General features: G+C 57.0%; 1 protein-coding gene across 6 annotated transcripts; it reads right to left on the reverse strand.

The window, feature by feature from the left end:
- Positions 1-712: 712 nt before the first annotated feature.
- DPF1 (double PHD fingers 1) lies at positions 713-13,622 on the reverse strand. 6 transcript variants are annotated; one of them, XM_068527543.1, is made up of 12 exons: positions 13,559-13,622; positions 7,852-8,012; positions 7,670-7,777; positions 6,137-6,264; positions 5,772-5,861; positions 5,299-5,377; positions 4,972-5,103; positions 4,024-4,074; positions 3,812-3,931; positions 2,599-2,711; positions 1,966-2,047; positions 713-1,830 (listed from the first exon to the last, which is right to left on the reverse strand). In XM_068527543.1, the coding sequence occupies exons 1-12, from the start codon at positions 13,588-13,590 to the stop codon at positions 1,760-1,762; spliced, it is 1,167 nt and encodes a 388-aa protein (XP_068383644.1). In that variant the 5' UTR covers positions 13,591-13,622; the 3' UTR covers positions 713-1,759. The 6 variants fall into 6 exon arrangements, with proteins under 6 accessions (XP_068383644.1, XP_068383643.1, XP_068383642.1 ...); XM_068527542.1 differs by having other exon boundaries at positions 1,966-2,077; XM_068527541.1 differs by lacking the exon at positions 13,559-13,622 and adding an exon at positions 9,443-9,538 and having other exon boundaries at positions 1,966-2,077.
- Positions 13,623-15,295: the final 1,673 nt, after the last annotated feature.

A 15,295-nucleotide genomic window follows, 5' to 3' on the forward strand; every position in this document is an offset into this window, starting at 1 on the left:
TTATTGCCTCTCTCCCACTAAATCATCTCTTCTGTCCTCTTCCGCCATAATTCCTCTGGCCGCCTTCATCTACATCTCTCTCCAGGTCTACGTCTTCCCTCTCCTGCTCTTTTTCTCATTCTCTATAAATGTGTGACTCCTATCTGTCTCTCTCCTGACTGTTCTTGTGTCCTGGTTGTCACTCCTCACCTCACCTCACCCAAATCTGTCTTCCTCCTAATGTCCCTGGATCTGTATCCCATTGCCCATTCCCCTCTGTTCTTTGCCCCACATCGGGATAGGGAGCTCCAGGTGATGTCTGGGTGTAGGATGAGGCGCCCCTGGCACCCCTGATCCCTACCACAGCCCCGAGGGGAGGGGCCCGCCCCCAGTCTTCATCTTTCCATCCCTTCCCTTCCCCCAGTCCCCAGCTTCCCGCCTCCCTCCTCACTGCTTCCCCGTTGCAGCTGCAGCAGTCCGTTGCCAGGGCAACCACAGCTGGCTGGGTGGGAGCCCCCTCCACCCCATCCCCCCCCCTTCTCCTTTCCAGTGAGGCAGGGAGGAGCTGGGACAAAGCCAGAGAAAGGCGGGGTGCAGAGGGGAGCTGGAGGGAGATGGACGTAGGGCCAGCTCCAGCTGTTAACCTCGGTTGCTTCTCCCCCAGTGAGGCCCCATCTCCCCTTCTTGGTGACGCCCCAAACCAGCCTGGAGAACGAGGCAGACGACGTGGGCAGAGGGGTCAGGCCCAGTTTAATACACGGAACAAGTTAATTCACAGCAGAGGCAGGCAATAAAGGAGACTCGTTTACAAGGGGGGACACGCCTGGATCGGGGGAGACCCCCCCAAACCCACCACCTCCCCCACTTGCAGTCTCAATTTCCCTTTTTTTTTAAAACCCGAACAACAAACACACACAACCACAAGAAACAACCACGCCCCCTTGCGACCCGAAAATGGCCAGCGAGGGTGGCAGGGGGCAGCCCGGCCTGGCCGGTAGGGAATGGGGCGGGGGAGGAGGAAAATCTAGTCCGTTGCAGAGTCTGTGCTTCTTATTCCAGCAGGCGCTGGGCAGGGGCCCGCCTTGCCAAGGCAGGCACGGAGTGGGCTCGGGGCGGGGCTCTCAGGGAGGGAGCAGGAACGGAGTTCAAAACCGTGGTTCACATCATGCAGTATCCACAGTGGGCACCAAGAGAGGGCGGGGGGTGGACACCACACCCACCTGCCCTGGGCACAAGGGGGGAATGGTGCCCACCTTGGGTGGGGAGGTGGGAGAGCTGCAACTCCAGGGACTGGGGGGGAGGAGCCGCCAGGCAGGAAACTGGCGGAGACTGGTGCCCAGTAGATGCGCTCAGCAGTGCCCCCTCCACCCAGCCAGACCTTATAGGACTCTTTGTTATATATTAATTTCTTTTTTTTTTTTAACTTTTTGACTTTTTCTTTAGAAAAAGGTTTTGTCCGTGCCCCCAGCTGGCATCCACCACCCCTCGTGCCCGCCCAGAGGCGGGGTATGGCTTTGAGGGGAGCAGAAGCCCCTGGTGCCCATTTGCGAAGGGGTGAGGAAGGAGGGAGGAAGGGAGAGGACCCTGCTGGGCCCACCAACCCACAGGGCAAACATTCCACTTGCACAGAGGGGAGGGGGTGGCCCAGCCCCCTCTCAGGCTCCCCCCGCCCCCCGGCCCCTTCCACTGTGGGGCATTAAGGATGGGGAGAGACTGGAGGAGCTCCAAGAGGCAGGTAGGCAAGCATCACCCCAGAGGTCCAGGTGAGCCAGAGCCAGGCCTAGGTGAGGGTGATGTAGGCAGAGGCCTTCTCTTTCAGGTGCCGAAGACAGAGGTGACAACTCCAGCTCCCTGTGGCGAGGCCGGAGGACAGGGAGTTAGGCCCAGGTCTGGTCAAGGCTGCCCCGACCCCCTCCCACCCAGCGGACAGCAGGAAGACCACTGTCCAACACCGCACCCCCGTGTCGGGCCCTCCTCTTCTCTCACCTTCCGGGGGCTCCGCCATGGGGGGACTCAGGCAGTACATGTGGTAACCCCGATCGCAGTCGTCACAAAACAGCAGCTGGTCCTGGGAGGTGAGACCCGCCCAGCTGGCACCCTGGGGGCACGGGTACCAGAAACCGGGGTGGGGGGCGGGGGCAGGGGCCAGGTCAAAGGGGCCGGAGGAGGTGGTCCCTTGCAAGACAAAGGGCTCTGAGAAGGTCATCTTTGCAAAACCCTGCTGGGCGACGAGCAAAACACCCCTGAGGACTGTCAGTTTGCAGTTTGTAGTTTAGGTTTTATAGGATTCTGTGGAACACTTAAAATGACACGGAGATGGTCTGGAAGCCATGGACGTGGGTTCAGGTCCCAGCCGTACCATTTTCCTGGCTGGGTGACCTTGGGCAAGTCTAGTCCCCTCTCTGAGCTCGGTTTCTTCTCTGTGAAGTGGGAACAAGATCACCTACCTCAGGGCAGTTGGAAGGAGTCAGAGAGTGAAGAGTATTAAGTGCCAGGCTCAATTAATGGACACTAACGATAGTCATAATACAGGTTACTGGTGTTCACCAGGGAGGGGGCTCCAGGGAAAGGAGGCCGCCTGGGGGCATGTCCCGGGGAAGGGGGCGCGTGGGCACTCACGTCGTTCTCCGAGGTGCCACACAGGCTGCAGGACTTGCACTCGATGCACTGCCAGCGGTAGGTCCGCACAGCTGCCGTCATGTTCACCGTGAACTGTAAACACGAGGGGTGTCCTGGGGGCCAAGGGGCAGGGATGCGGTTAGGGGTCATCATGCCCCTGGTGGCTGCTGATCCCCGGGGAAGCAATGGTTCAGCCCCCATCCCTAGCTCACAAGGCCCACAGCCCGACCCCACCCAGCCCACGGTGCCCAGAGCCTGTCCCGCAGGCAACGCTGCCCTGGCCACCAGTCTCCTACCCAGCCACCATGGCAACCACACTCTGCTCCCCAGGACACCATGGCAACCGCATTCCATTACCCCCGGTGCTGTGGCAACCACTTTCTACCACCCACAGCACCGGGCAGCCACGTCCTGTTAACCACCGTGCTGAGGCAGCCACATGCCATTACCCACAGCAGAATGGCCAGCTGGTTCCATTAACCGCAGTACGTGGCAACCACAGTCTCCCAGCCACAATGCCATGGCAACTGCCTTCCACAGAGGGGTCCCCACACCCTGGTTCCCTGCAACCCAAGCCCATTACACACGATGCCCCAGCAACCACACTGTTACCAACATGACTGTGCAGGGTGCTAACCCACTGGTCAACCCACCACCCCAGCACAGATGTGCAGCCACTACCCCAGGCCACAACAACCACCTTCCACTACACCCAATCGCCATGACAACCATATTTCACTACCCATAATACCATGACAACCACAATTCATTAGCCACCATGCTGAGGCAACCACCGTCTATTACCCACAAGTCCACCTTGGGAAACCACAGTCTATTAACCACAACTCCATGGCAATGGCAAGTGCCCTCTGTGATCCACAGCACCCAGGCAGTGGCAATCCATTACTCGCTATCACAGCCCACTTCCCACGATGTTTTGGCAACCATCTTTCACTGTTCCCCACGCCAGATAAGCACATGCCGGTACCCACAATGCCATGACAACCACATCCCATTGTTCCCAGAGCCTCCCTGACCCCACTCAGTTTCCCACAATCCTCAGCAGTTGAGTCGGCTGTTTATCCTCAGTGCCCCTGGGATGCTCTGCATCCCCCCCACCAGTCCTCTCACTCCTCTGCCTTCTCTCCTCCAGATCTGGACTCCTGGAGTCCTCTCCACCGCAGCCCCCAGAAACCTCAGGTGGGGGCATCACCTGATCGCCCACAGTCGGCACAGGAGATAAGGTCCTCGGGACACCCCGTCTTCTTGGAGCCACCCAGGCAGAAGTCACAGTAGCCGTTGGGGATGACAGTGCCATCAGGCGCCTTCTTGGCTGAAAGAGAGCAGGCAAGGGTTGGCATGGGCAGGCAGGGACACTCAGTCAAAGGCTGCTGCAGAAGTAGGGGCAGAGGGAGGCGTCCCTACCTGTGTGTTTCCTCTGTGCCTCAGGGACCCAGGCCAATTCTTTGTAAAACTCTGGGGATGGGGGGACAGAAAGAGGGGCTCTCACCATAGGCAAGGCTCCACCCTGCCCCCAGCCTCAGCCCCAGGGGTGGACCCCTTCTCCAGGCATGGAGGAGGTGGGGAGAGGGAGCAGCTACCCCAAGCTGTGGCCAGTAGCAAAAGAGAGTTGGGGGAGCCCAAATAATTCTCATCAGGAACCCCCCAACTCTTTGAGGACAACTGATAAGTCCTCTTTATTAGGTAAAAACTTGGCAGATGCAGCTTTAGGAAGAGCCCCCTGCTTCCCCGCCCATACACACTTCTACCAGACAGCCCCCCCCAACTAAGCCCCGACTAAATAAAAATTAGGTGGACACCACTGGCTGAGATCTGGTATGGAAACAGACATTCAGAAGGAAAATTCTGAACACAGAGGTGCCTCGGTGTGTGGTGGGGATGGGATGAAGAGACTGCCCTCTCCCGCCGAGGGGTGGGTGGAAGGATGGTTTTTCCACTGGCAGAGCCTCCCCCCAAGCTTTCCCCCATCCCTCAGCTGTCAGGGTTGGCACCGGATTGGCATGGGCGGTCGCCAAGGGTTCCCAGGCCACGGACCCTGCCCCTCGGCCAAAGCTTACCAGAGAAGGGAGAAAGGGAGGCAGGGAGGGAGGGGAGTCATCTATCACCCCCCCTCCCCAAGCTCTAATTGAAACAATAAATCAGACCCAGAAATATTACGCCCGGCCAGGAGCGAGGGAGAGATGGTTGGTTGCCATGGCAACCTCAGAGCCAGCATCCCCCATGGTTGGTGGGGGGAGGGGACCGCTGAGCTGGAGATTTTCCAGAAATGTCTAATGTGCCCCCTCCCTCCCAGGCTCCTTAGCCCCCACTCCCAGGGCCCCTCACCACCCCACGCCCTGCCCGCCTGCTCACGTTTATGGTTGTTTTTCCGGTGGAAGGGCAGGGCGTGGCGTTCGGCGTTCTCCTCCCCCTCCTCCTCAGCCAGGTGGGTGTGGGTGTAGTGGTAGCTGAGCCCTGGCCGGTTCTTATACCGTTTCCCACAGACTGGAGAGTGAGCAGGAAGGGCCGGTCAGCCCTCCCAGCCCGCCTCTGCCCTGGCCTCCAGGATCACACCTCCACCCTCTGCCAGAGGCCTGAGCATCCCCCAACCAGGGTCCAGAACAGAAGGGAGGGGGCCAGGAGGGGAGAGGTCTCTGGGCCCCACTCTCTCTCTCTTCCCCCCTCTTCAGAAAGACTCACTATCACAGACATACGGCTTGTCTCGGTCCTCCAGGGAAGCGGTGTCCTGGCGTTTCCGGAGACCCCCGATGCCATATGCCTAGGGGAAAAGTCATGAGTGAGGGGCCAAGAAAGGGAGGGAACTAAAAGAATTTTCATCATTTGGGCCTGAAAGTCAAATCACAGCTCTGCCACTTCCTAGCTGTGGGCCTTGAGTAACTCCCTTGATCTCTCCAAGGTTCAGTTTCCTCATCCGTGACACAGGTATGAAGCTAGTTCTAACCCACTGTACAATCTCTGTTTTGCAAATGGTTTAATAGACCCAAGCCTCAATTTCCTCATCTGTAAAATAGGTATAAAAATCCCCTATCCCTTCAGGCTGCTCTGGGGATTAAATGAGGTCAAACTGGGGCAGGGTCTGTACATTGTACATACTCAATAAATGGGATCTGCATTGAGCGGAGGAGTGATGGAGAGAAACTTTGGAGTGATACCTTTCCTTTGGCCCTGTTCTTCCTCCTGGGAATGTCATCCTCCAAGTCTTCCACTTCAAGATCATGTGGAAACTCCAGCAGCTGCTGTTTCTGGGCACCAGGAGAAGGGAGATTGGGGTTAAGAAAATGGGGTATTGTTCTGCTTTGTGGGTGGGGCGGCTCTGGGCGGACTGGAGATTGGGGGTGTCAGGGCAAGTCAGGAGGTCTTCCAAAAAGAGATGACGTGTGGAAGAATAGAGACTTAGGATGCCCAAAGGCCCTAGGGAGCCAGGGGAGATTTCAGAGCAGGAACAGGATGGGCCGGGGCAGGAGACAGGGGTGAGAGGGCAGCTGTGGCCCCTGGTGGGGGGGTGGGGGGATCCTACCTGGCAGTCCATAATGGTCTCCTCCTCCTTCAGCTCTATCTTCTTCTCCCCTGTCTCAGCACACAGTAGAGCCTCAAGGACCGGCCCTTCTGGGAGGCCGCCCTCCTTCTTCAATGGCGTCTCACAGTCTGGGGACAAGGGAGGAGGGTGTCAAGTGGAGAACGTGTCCCTGGAGGACTCCTCAAACTGCCCAGATTGGAGAATCATGCTCTTTGCTAGAGGGAAGAGGCTTTCCCACACTCAACCAGCAACAGACTCAAAGATTCAACCATACACCCTTCCAACAATACTTCCATACATCCTTTCCAAGGATGCCCAGACCCTGGGGAAGACACAGCCAGACCCTCAGAGCCACTTGGACACACTCAAGGGGAGACATGGCCAGACCCTCCTATATAACTGCATACATACATGTAGGAGACCCCACCCAGACCCTCACACCTGGAGAGAACAGACACTCAAACAGGACACACATGGACATACACAGGGGAGATACATACAGGTCATCTGAGACAGCCAGACACACAAAGGAAGAGATACACCCAGACACTCAGATATACCCAGACACAAGGAGAAGACATCCAGATCCTTGGGTATACTGGCACACCCAGCAACACTCCAAAAGAGAACATTAGACCACCAGATATACCCAGACCACATGGGGAAGACACAGCCAGACCCTGCCAAACACCTGAACATACTTAGGGGAGATAGACACACCTAGAGAGAGTCACTCAGGTGGATACACATACACACAGGAGAGAGAGACAGTCCCTCCAATACACCTGGACCCACACAGATCCTTGGATATGCCTGGACAGGGGAAGAGAGACAGCCAGTGACTCTAATAGTACTGGACACATTCAAGAGAAGTGATAAAACCAGACACTCAGAGCAGCACACACGTGCAGAAATACATCTAATACACCAGACAGACACTCAGGGAAGAGATTCTCCCAGACATTCCAAAGCATCTGGCGCTCAAAGGAAGAGAGAGCCGGACCCCCTGATACACCCACATCAGGAACCGCTGGACACTCTGATAGACCAGACACACAAGTGGAAACAAACCTTCTAATACACTTGGAAACACCTGAAGAAAGACACAGACACTGAGATACACTCTATTACAAAGGGAAAGAGTTACAACCTGACACTGATACATCCAGACACACTCAGACATCCACAGGAAGCAATACAGTCAGATACTCTGATACATCCCAGCTCACAAGGGAAGAGATACAAAGACTGGATACACCTGGACACACATAACAGATACCACTCTGTCCTGAAATACGCCTGGGCCCAAGTAGGATAAGATACAGTCCAAAGCTCAGTCACTCAGGGGAAACTGGAGAATCTCCGGACGACACCCAGACACACAATGGCAGACACAGCCAGCCACTCAGACACTGGCTAGGAGGGAAATAAAGGCGAATGCTCAGAGGCACACCGGCATCACCACACACTTATCAGCGTGTGCTGTGGGCACCCATGGGGGCCACCGAAGGCACAGGATGGAGCTCCACCCACCAATCTTGTACTCGCAGGGCCGAAGTCTGGGGTCTTCCAGGATGTTGAGTCTCCGTTTCTTTCTCCAACAGCGGGCGGGGTACGTGTAGATCTGTCCCGGGGCCAAACCTGGAGTGAGAAGGGCGGTAAGAACGCGGCCGCGAAGCCACCGCCCCGCCCCACCCCCAACCTTCCAGCCGTACCCGGGCCGCGGTGGGTCTTCTCCATCCAGATGTAGCAGTTGTTCTGGGCCACGCCGGTCTGCGAGTCGAGGAACGGCAGGCGCAGGCTGCGCTCGGCGCACAGGCGTGCGTTGTAGCTGCGGCAGTGCTCGATGGCTTCTCGGTAGAAGTCCTCGCCTAGGCTGCGAGGGGCGGGTAGGCGGGCGGGCGGCTGTCAGCAAGGGCAGGCGCACCGGGTCGCCCGGCACCCCTCCCCCAGCCCGCCCGTGGGGAATGGGTGGGCCGACTCCTCCAACCTCACCTCTCCCCCGCTGTCGTCGCTCCTGGACCCAGGAGCCCCCAACCCGGGACTCAAGCAGGCCTTGAGCCAAGGAGTGGATACACACAGTATAGAAACAGATAAAAATACACCGGGACCCATCCATACAGGCACATATCCAAATACACAACACAAACAAATCGCACATAGTCACTCAGGATTCACACACAAAGAGAGACATATCCCAAGACTCACAAAGGAGAAACAGACACATCTCACATATGTGCTCACACAAACATCTACTGAAAAACACAAGTATCTCAAGTCCCATAGTGTAGAAGCAGACAGATCACACACATATACATGCACAAATATATATCACATATCCAAAGACACACAACATAAACAATCACCCACACAAAGACACACAACATGCAAACAGATGACACACCACACACAGACACATCCACTTACTCATGCATCCAAAGACACACACAGATACACAAATGTTAAAAAAGAAAAAATGTTAAAAACAAACTACCCACATATGCACTTACACACATATCCAAAGACACAACACAAACAAATCACACACACACACACACACAATCCAGATACACTATACAAAGAAATCACACAGATTCACACAGTATACACACACACATTCACGAAGATACACAATATAGAAACCAACATCTAAAATACCACATACTCAAACACACAAAGATACACACATACACAACATAGAAACAGACAAATCCACCCATAGTCACACAAAAATTTGCACATAAATACATGCATACCTACAAATCCAAAGACACAGAACATAAATGATGCAGTTTCAAAGGATATGTACACACACTCAAAGACCAAAATATCCAAAGACACCTAGTGTAGAATGTGAAAGAAATTAAATACATATCCACACACATATCCAAAAAAAAACCAGAACCCGAACAAGTGACACACACTCCACAACCCAAGACAAAGGTAGTGTGGGCTTCACTCAAGTTTACCAAGGCCCCCGGGCCCCCAGGCCATTTCACCCTCTCCCCAACCCCGGGGGTCGCAGGGCGGGACATGACCCCCTTTCCCGAAGAGGGCGCCAATAGGGCTCCGAGTTCCCTATACTCCGCGCTCCTCCAGGAGCAGCGCGTCGGACACGGTTCTTGCCAGAGACCCACATTCACACACATTCGCAACCCCGCGCAGCCCGGCCCACGGTGACAGCCCCCAAGACACCCCATCGGCCCCACCCCCAGCCTCCACACACACACACACACACACACACACACACACGCCCGCGCAGACCCGCTCGCGCGCCCTCCCCTGCCTCCCGCCGGCCCGCAGCACCTCAGGGGGCCGGGGATGACCGTGGCCATCTTGCTCCCAGGGTCCTGCCCCCAGCAGGTCCCCGCCGGGCCGGTCCTCCCAGAGCTCGGGCGGGCGCTGAGGCCGCCCATCCATTCATTCCCGGGGGGCGGGAGCACCGGGACCACAGCCAATCAGGGTGGCGGGGTGGGCCCACCCGGGCCATGCCGGGAGTGGTAGTTCCCCGCCCGGGGCTGGCGGGACCCCGCAGAGAAGCGGGTCAGAGGTGGGGCCGGAGGCACGCACAGCCACTCACGCGCGCTCACTCATGCACACCTCTTGAGTCTCACACATGGGCCTACACTCACCCATGCACACCTGGACTCGCACACACCCACACGCGGCAGCTTACACACACATTCACACGTATACTCACAGCGTCCCACGCAGACTCACGCACACTCCCTCTCCCACACCTTCGCACAGACTCACATACATTTACACTCACACAAACACTTCAGTGCCAGGAGACTTAGAGACACCTTACAGGTGCCCACACGAACGTCCCACCAACGCGTGGCTCACTGACACCGCCCCCTCCCCCTAGTCCCTCCTAGCTCGGGAGAACCCTCTCCGGTCCCCCTCGGAGCTGTCTCTCTCACAGGGACCCCGCCCTACTCAAGCCCTTCCCAGGCCTGACAGCAGCTGTGCTAGTTAGGAGATATAGCCACACCTCCTGGGTTCAAATCCTGGCTATGCCACTTGGTGGCCGTGTGACCTTGGGCAAATGACTTAACCTTTCTGGCCTCAGTTTCCTCATCTGTAAAATGCAGATGATGGCTCATTGGATTATTGTGAGGATTAAATGAGTAAGCATGGGTAAAGTGTTTTAAAAGTTACCTGGCAAGTAGTAGGTGTTCAATAAATTCATTCATTCCACAAAGAGGACCTGATATGTACTAAGATGTAAAATGGTGATAGCTAAACATCATTAGAAAGAATAATGCTGGGCACATAATAGATGCTTAATAAATATTTGTTGAATAGCAATATACTGAGTAGCCACCATGTGCCAGGCACAGTTCTTTAACAGAGATTAACTCACTTGATCCTCATCCTGACCCTCCGGGGTGATATTGTCATTACACCCATTTTCCAGATGAGGAGGTGAAGTCACATGCCCTCAGCTCCTGGTGGCTGTTTGAAGGTGGGACTAAGAGAAGGATTCACTCACCCAGATGTCTGTACCCAACTGGTCACCTCCTTTCTCCCACTGTCACCCACACTGACTCTACCCTAAGGGATGCCCAGAGAGGGAGCTGACCTACCAAGTCACAACAATCACCAAGTCCCACGCACACACACCTGGAACACACACACAAACACCCCCCCCATCCAAAGTTCGTGTTCAAGTTTGAGCCCTTGCATGGATGAAAACGCCCACCAATGTCCTTGTCCACCAGGGGGCTCTCCAGCAGACAGAAGAGGCATAAGAGCCTTCACCTCTTTTGTCACTTGACACCCCCACCTCACCCTGGTGAGAGAGAGCCCCTCAGGGTCTTCCACACTCATGGTCACTTCTGGACACACACACACACACACCTCTAGTCTTAGACCCCTTCTACAGGCTCTTCCCCATCTCCCCCAGGTAAGGCCTTGACCTCCCCCTTCCCAAGCCCAAACAGCAGGGAGTGGGTCTCTACTTCACATCTGGCCTAGAGCAGATGGCAAGGGGAGTAAGTCCTCACACTCACTCTGGCCTCCAGGTCCCTACAGTGGCCACCCCATATCTCAGCCACGGTAAGCCCTGCCCCGCTCCTCCCAACCGGCCAGCTCAGCTCAGAGTGCCCTTGCCACCTTCCTCTCTCACCTTCCACCACCCTCACAGATCTTCCAATATGCCCTTACACTTTCTCCCCACACCTCTAGCCTCAGACCCCCCGCTCACTTCTGCCCCACCCCAGAACCTTTGCATCAGTTTTGGTCAGCTTGGAGCCTGAGTGTAGAACACTCCATCACTTCCCTGGACGCCCTTGTCCACCAGCACAATTTGACCCACAGCTGACATTTGGAGAGGGGTCTCCCTTCCCTTCCTTACCCCTAGTCACCTTCAGAGACCCCTCTCCCACACTTGAGCTCCCCTGCCCAAACAATCCTCCTGTCCCCATCCCCCAGCGCTCTGTGTGGAAACTGGACCACAAATGAAATCAATATTGATACTACCAATAATAATCACTACATTCAGTCAGTGTCAGGCTCAGTACCAAGTGCTTTACAAACATCACAGCAGCACCATGAGGTAATAAGAGCTGTTATGATTCCCCAATTCACAGGTGGTAACACTGAGGCTCGGGGCCGGGTGGGGGGGGGCGGTGGCGGGGTGGGCAGGAAATTAGTGCTCAAGATGGGGTTTGAATGATGCAGGCAGTCAGAACTGAGAGCTGCACCCTCCACCTCCCACTCCCAAGGGGATTTGACTCGCATTCTCTCAGGAGCCAGTCCCTGCCCTCACCCCTGCAGACCCCTAGGAAGGTGAGAGCAAAGAAGGGTGCTCCAAGCTTACTCTGGCCTTCAGGCCCCTGCAATGGCTGCCCCATACCTCTTCCAAGAGGTCTGGGCCAGGGTCAGAGTGAGGATGTCTGGATACCTATAGATCCACCAACCTGCACAGGAACCCCGTCCCAGCCACTTTGAGGGTGTCCCTCATAGGGGAGACAAGTCTGTGTGGAAGACTTAGTGTGAGAGGGAAGCAGAAGTGTTGTCACCGTTACACACCATTTCACGCTGACCCCAGCCCCGTACACGCCCTCCAAGCCCTCTTTGCCCACCGCAAAGCCACACTTGTAGGCGCGTGCCTGTAAGGTCCGGCCCCCTCCTCTCCCAACTCCCCCCCAGCAGAAACCAGAAGCTACTGGGCGCCTTCGGTCCGGCCACCTGGCACAGCCTTTCTGGAGGGCGGGGGCGGGGGATGGGGGGGCGCCCCCGGGCCCCTCTCCCCACCTCCACCCCCCAGCACAAGTTGCTCAAGGTCAAGGTGGCAGGTGCCAGGGGTTGGGGGAAGGGTGGGGGAGGTCGCCCAGGCCCCTTTGTGCGGCGCCGCGGGCGTTCGCCCTCCGCCTCCTCCCCACCAGGCCGGGGAGGAGGGGGAGGGGCGTGCCGCGCACGCCAACCCGGGAGGGAGAGCGGGAGCGGCCGCGCGCCTGTCACTCCCAGCCCGCTGTCACCGCCTGGGGAAGGGGGGTGGGGAGCGCTGGGACCCAGGAGTTCGGGATCCCGAGGGGGGAGCGAGAGAGATGGAAAGAGAGGGAAGAAGAGAGGTGGAGAGAGCGAGGGATGTCTAGGAGAGGTGAGGGCTGGAAGAGAGCTGGCTTTGAACCCAGGCGTCCAGGATCCCAGCCACTGGGCCCGGGAGGACGCTAACACTCGGAGGAGGAACGCGGACAGGGAGAAAGGGAGGGAATCCCCGGAGGCTGAGGGCGCTCCCAGCACCCTCTCCCGAGGCATCTAGTCCCCAAGGGGATGAGAGATGCTCTCGTTAGATGTGTACGGGAGGAGAGAGGGAGGGATCCCACGGTCTAAGCTGAACGGGGCGTCGGGGCTTTAGGTCCTGAAGACCCGGGAAGGAAAACATCAGGGATCTAATCGGGGACCCCCGACGTCTCAGCTCCCACCCTGCGGCCGCGCGGACCGAGGTCCCCGAGACAGAGGGGGGGGAAAGAGAGAAAGATGCTTTGATGAGGGGAAAGGGTAGTGGAGACCCCGGAGACTGAGGTCTGCACTTAGGCGTACGTATTCCCAGCCCCAGGCAGGGGCAGGCCCGGCGCCCCCAGAGACTCGGAGGAGGAGAGAGGGAGGAGGAGGAGAGGGAAGCCCCTACCCCCACTCTGGGTGGGGAAACGGCCTCCGCCACCCCCCAGCTCGCGCCACATTCCTTCACTGACAGCGACAAAGAAGAGGCGCCCCCGCGACCCCCGAGGGGCTCCCGCCCCCAGCCCCAGGGGGCGACAGGGGGTGGCGGGCCCCCCCCGGGGAGGGGGGGCAAGCTGGGGGCCCACATTCAACTGCCATCCGCCCACTGCGTCCCCCTCCCCAGCGAGGGCGGGGGAAGGGTTCGGGTAGGGGGCGGGATGGAGGGACGTGGACGGCGGGGACACTCACGACTTGAGCGGGTTCTGAATGGCGGTGGCCATGGCCCGCTCGGCTGGACCGCCTCCGGCCCGGGGCGCCGCTGCCGCCGCGCGCGGGCCCAGCCCGGCCTGCGCCGCCCGCTCTGCCGCCCAGCGCGCTACGATTTCATTCATTCTTGGGGCTGCGGCGCGAGCGGAGCGGGGCGGGCAGGGGGCGGGGCTCGGCCAATCCCCTCACCTCCCGGCGCACGACGGGACGTGGAGTCTAGGGGCGCTCGGCGGCGCCCGAGGGCGCCCCTGTCCGGACTACACGTCCCAGGGGGCGTCGGGAGGACCGCACGCCCATTGGCTACTGGGGATACAGGGCGGGGCTGGGATCGCCCCAAAGCATCCTTTCCCCTCCCTGGGGGTGCTCCATCCCCAGCTCGGGCTCTCCATCCTCCAGGCACCGCGGGCGCGCAGGAGAAGGTGGTCCCTGGCTTCTGGGTCTCCCCTGGGTATGTGGATGACCCCAGGGTCTGTCGTGTATTCTTGCCTTTGCCTACTTGTCTGGGTGTCTCTTCTGTGTAAGCCAGTCTGTAAACAAGCACAGGAGTTAATCAATGTCTTTGTTCATTTATTAAGTGCCTGCTATGTGCCAGGCACTCTTCTAGACACTAGGGATACAGCGTGACAAACAGGCAAAGTTGCTGCCCTCAAGGAGCTGACCTTTTAGTGGAGGAAAAAAGATGATAAACAAACAAATAAACTGATCCTTTTAGAGAGTGATAAGCATTATAAAGAAAGTGGCTGCTCTGAGGAGGTGACATTTGAGCTGAGACCCGAGAAGCTGCCACCATGCAATGGGAGGGGAAGGAGGAAAAGCTTGGCAAGTTCAAAGATCAGTGGGAAAGCTAGTGTAACGAGCAGAGTGTGTGGGGGGAGGCAGGGAGGGAGACAATGTTAGGGAGACAGCAAGGATCCAGATCATGTAGGGCCTTGTAGGCCATTATAAAGAAAATGGATTTTGTTCTAAGTGCAATCAGTCATCCTTGACTCTTCATTTTCACACACACCCCAAACCCATCAGCAAATGCCGTTATCTCCACATTCACAGAATAGATCCAGAATCCACCCACTCTTCTCCCTTCACAGCCTCCATCCTGGTACTGCTCCCCTTTTGCTCCCCCATGGACAGTCCATTTCTATTCTCTCCAGGGCAGCCAGAGTGAGCTGCTTAAAACAGCTGGCATCACACATGCGCTCTGGCTCAAAACCTCCAGTGGCTTCTTTCACACTTTTTAAAAAAATATTTATTTATTTATTTGGTTGCTCCGGTTCTTAGTTGCAGCAGGCGGGCTGCTTAGTTGCAGCTCGAGGGCTCTTTAGTGGTGACATGAGAATTCTTAGTTGCGGCATGCATGGGGGATCCAGTTCCCTGACCAGGGATCAAACCCAGGTCCCCTGCATTGGGAGCACAGAGTCTTAACCGCTGCACCACCAGGGAAGTCCCTTCGTTCACACTTAGAATAAAATTCGAAGTCCTCACTATGCCCTCTAGGCCCTACTCAAACCCGTTCCCAACTCCCATCACACTTCTGATCTCATCACCCTTTTTCCTTCCCTTGGCTAACTTTGCTCCAGCTGCACTGGCCTCCTCCCTGTTCCTGGAACGTTCCAGTCGCACTCCAGCCACAGGACCTTTGCACTTGCTGTTCTCACTGCCTAGAATGCTCCTCCCCCAGACACCTGCATGGCTCCAACTCTCACTTTATTCAGGTTTCTGAAT

This window comes from Eschrichtius robustus, chromosome 19, assembly GCF_028021215.1.
Source record: "Eschrichtius robustus isolate mEscRob2 chromosome 19, mEscRob2.pri, whole genome shotgun sequence".
Lineage (NCBI taxonomy): Eukaryota > Metazoa > Chordata > Mammalia > Artiodactyla > Eschrichtiidae > Eschrichtius > Eschrichtius robustus.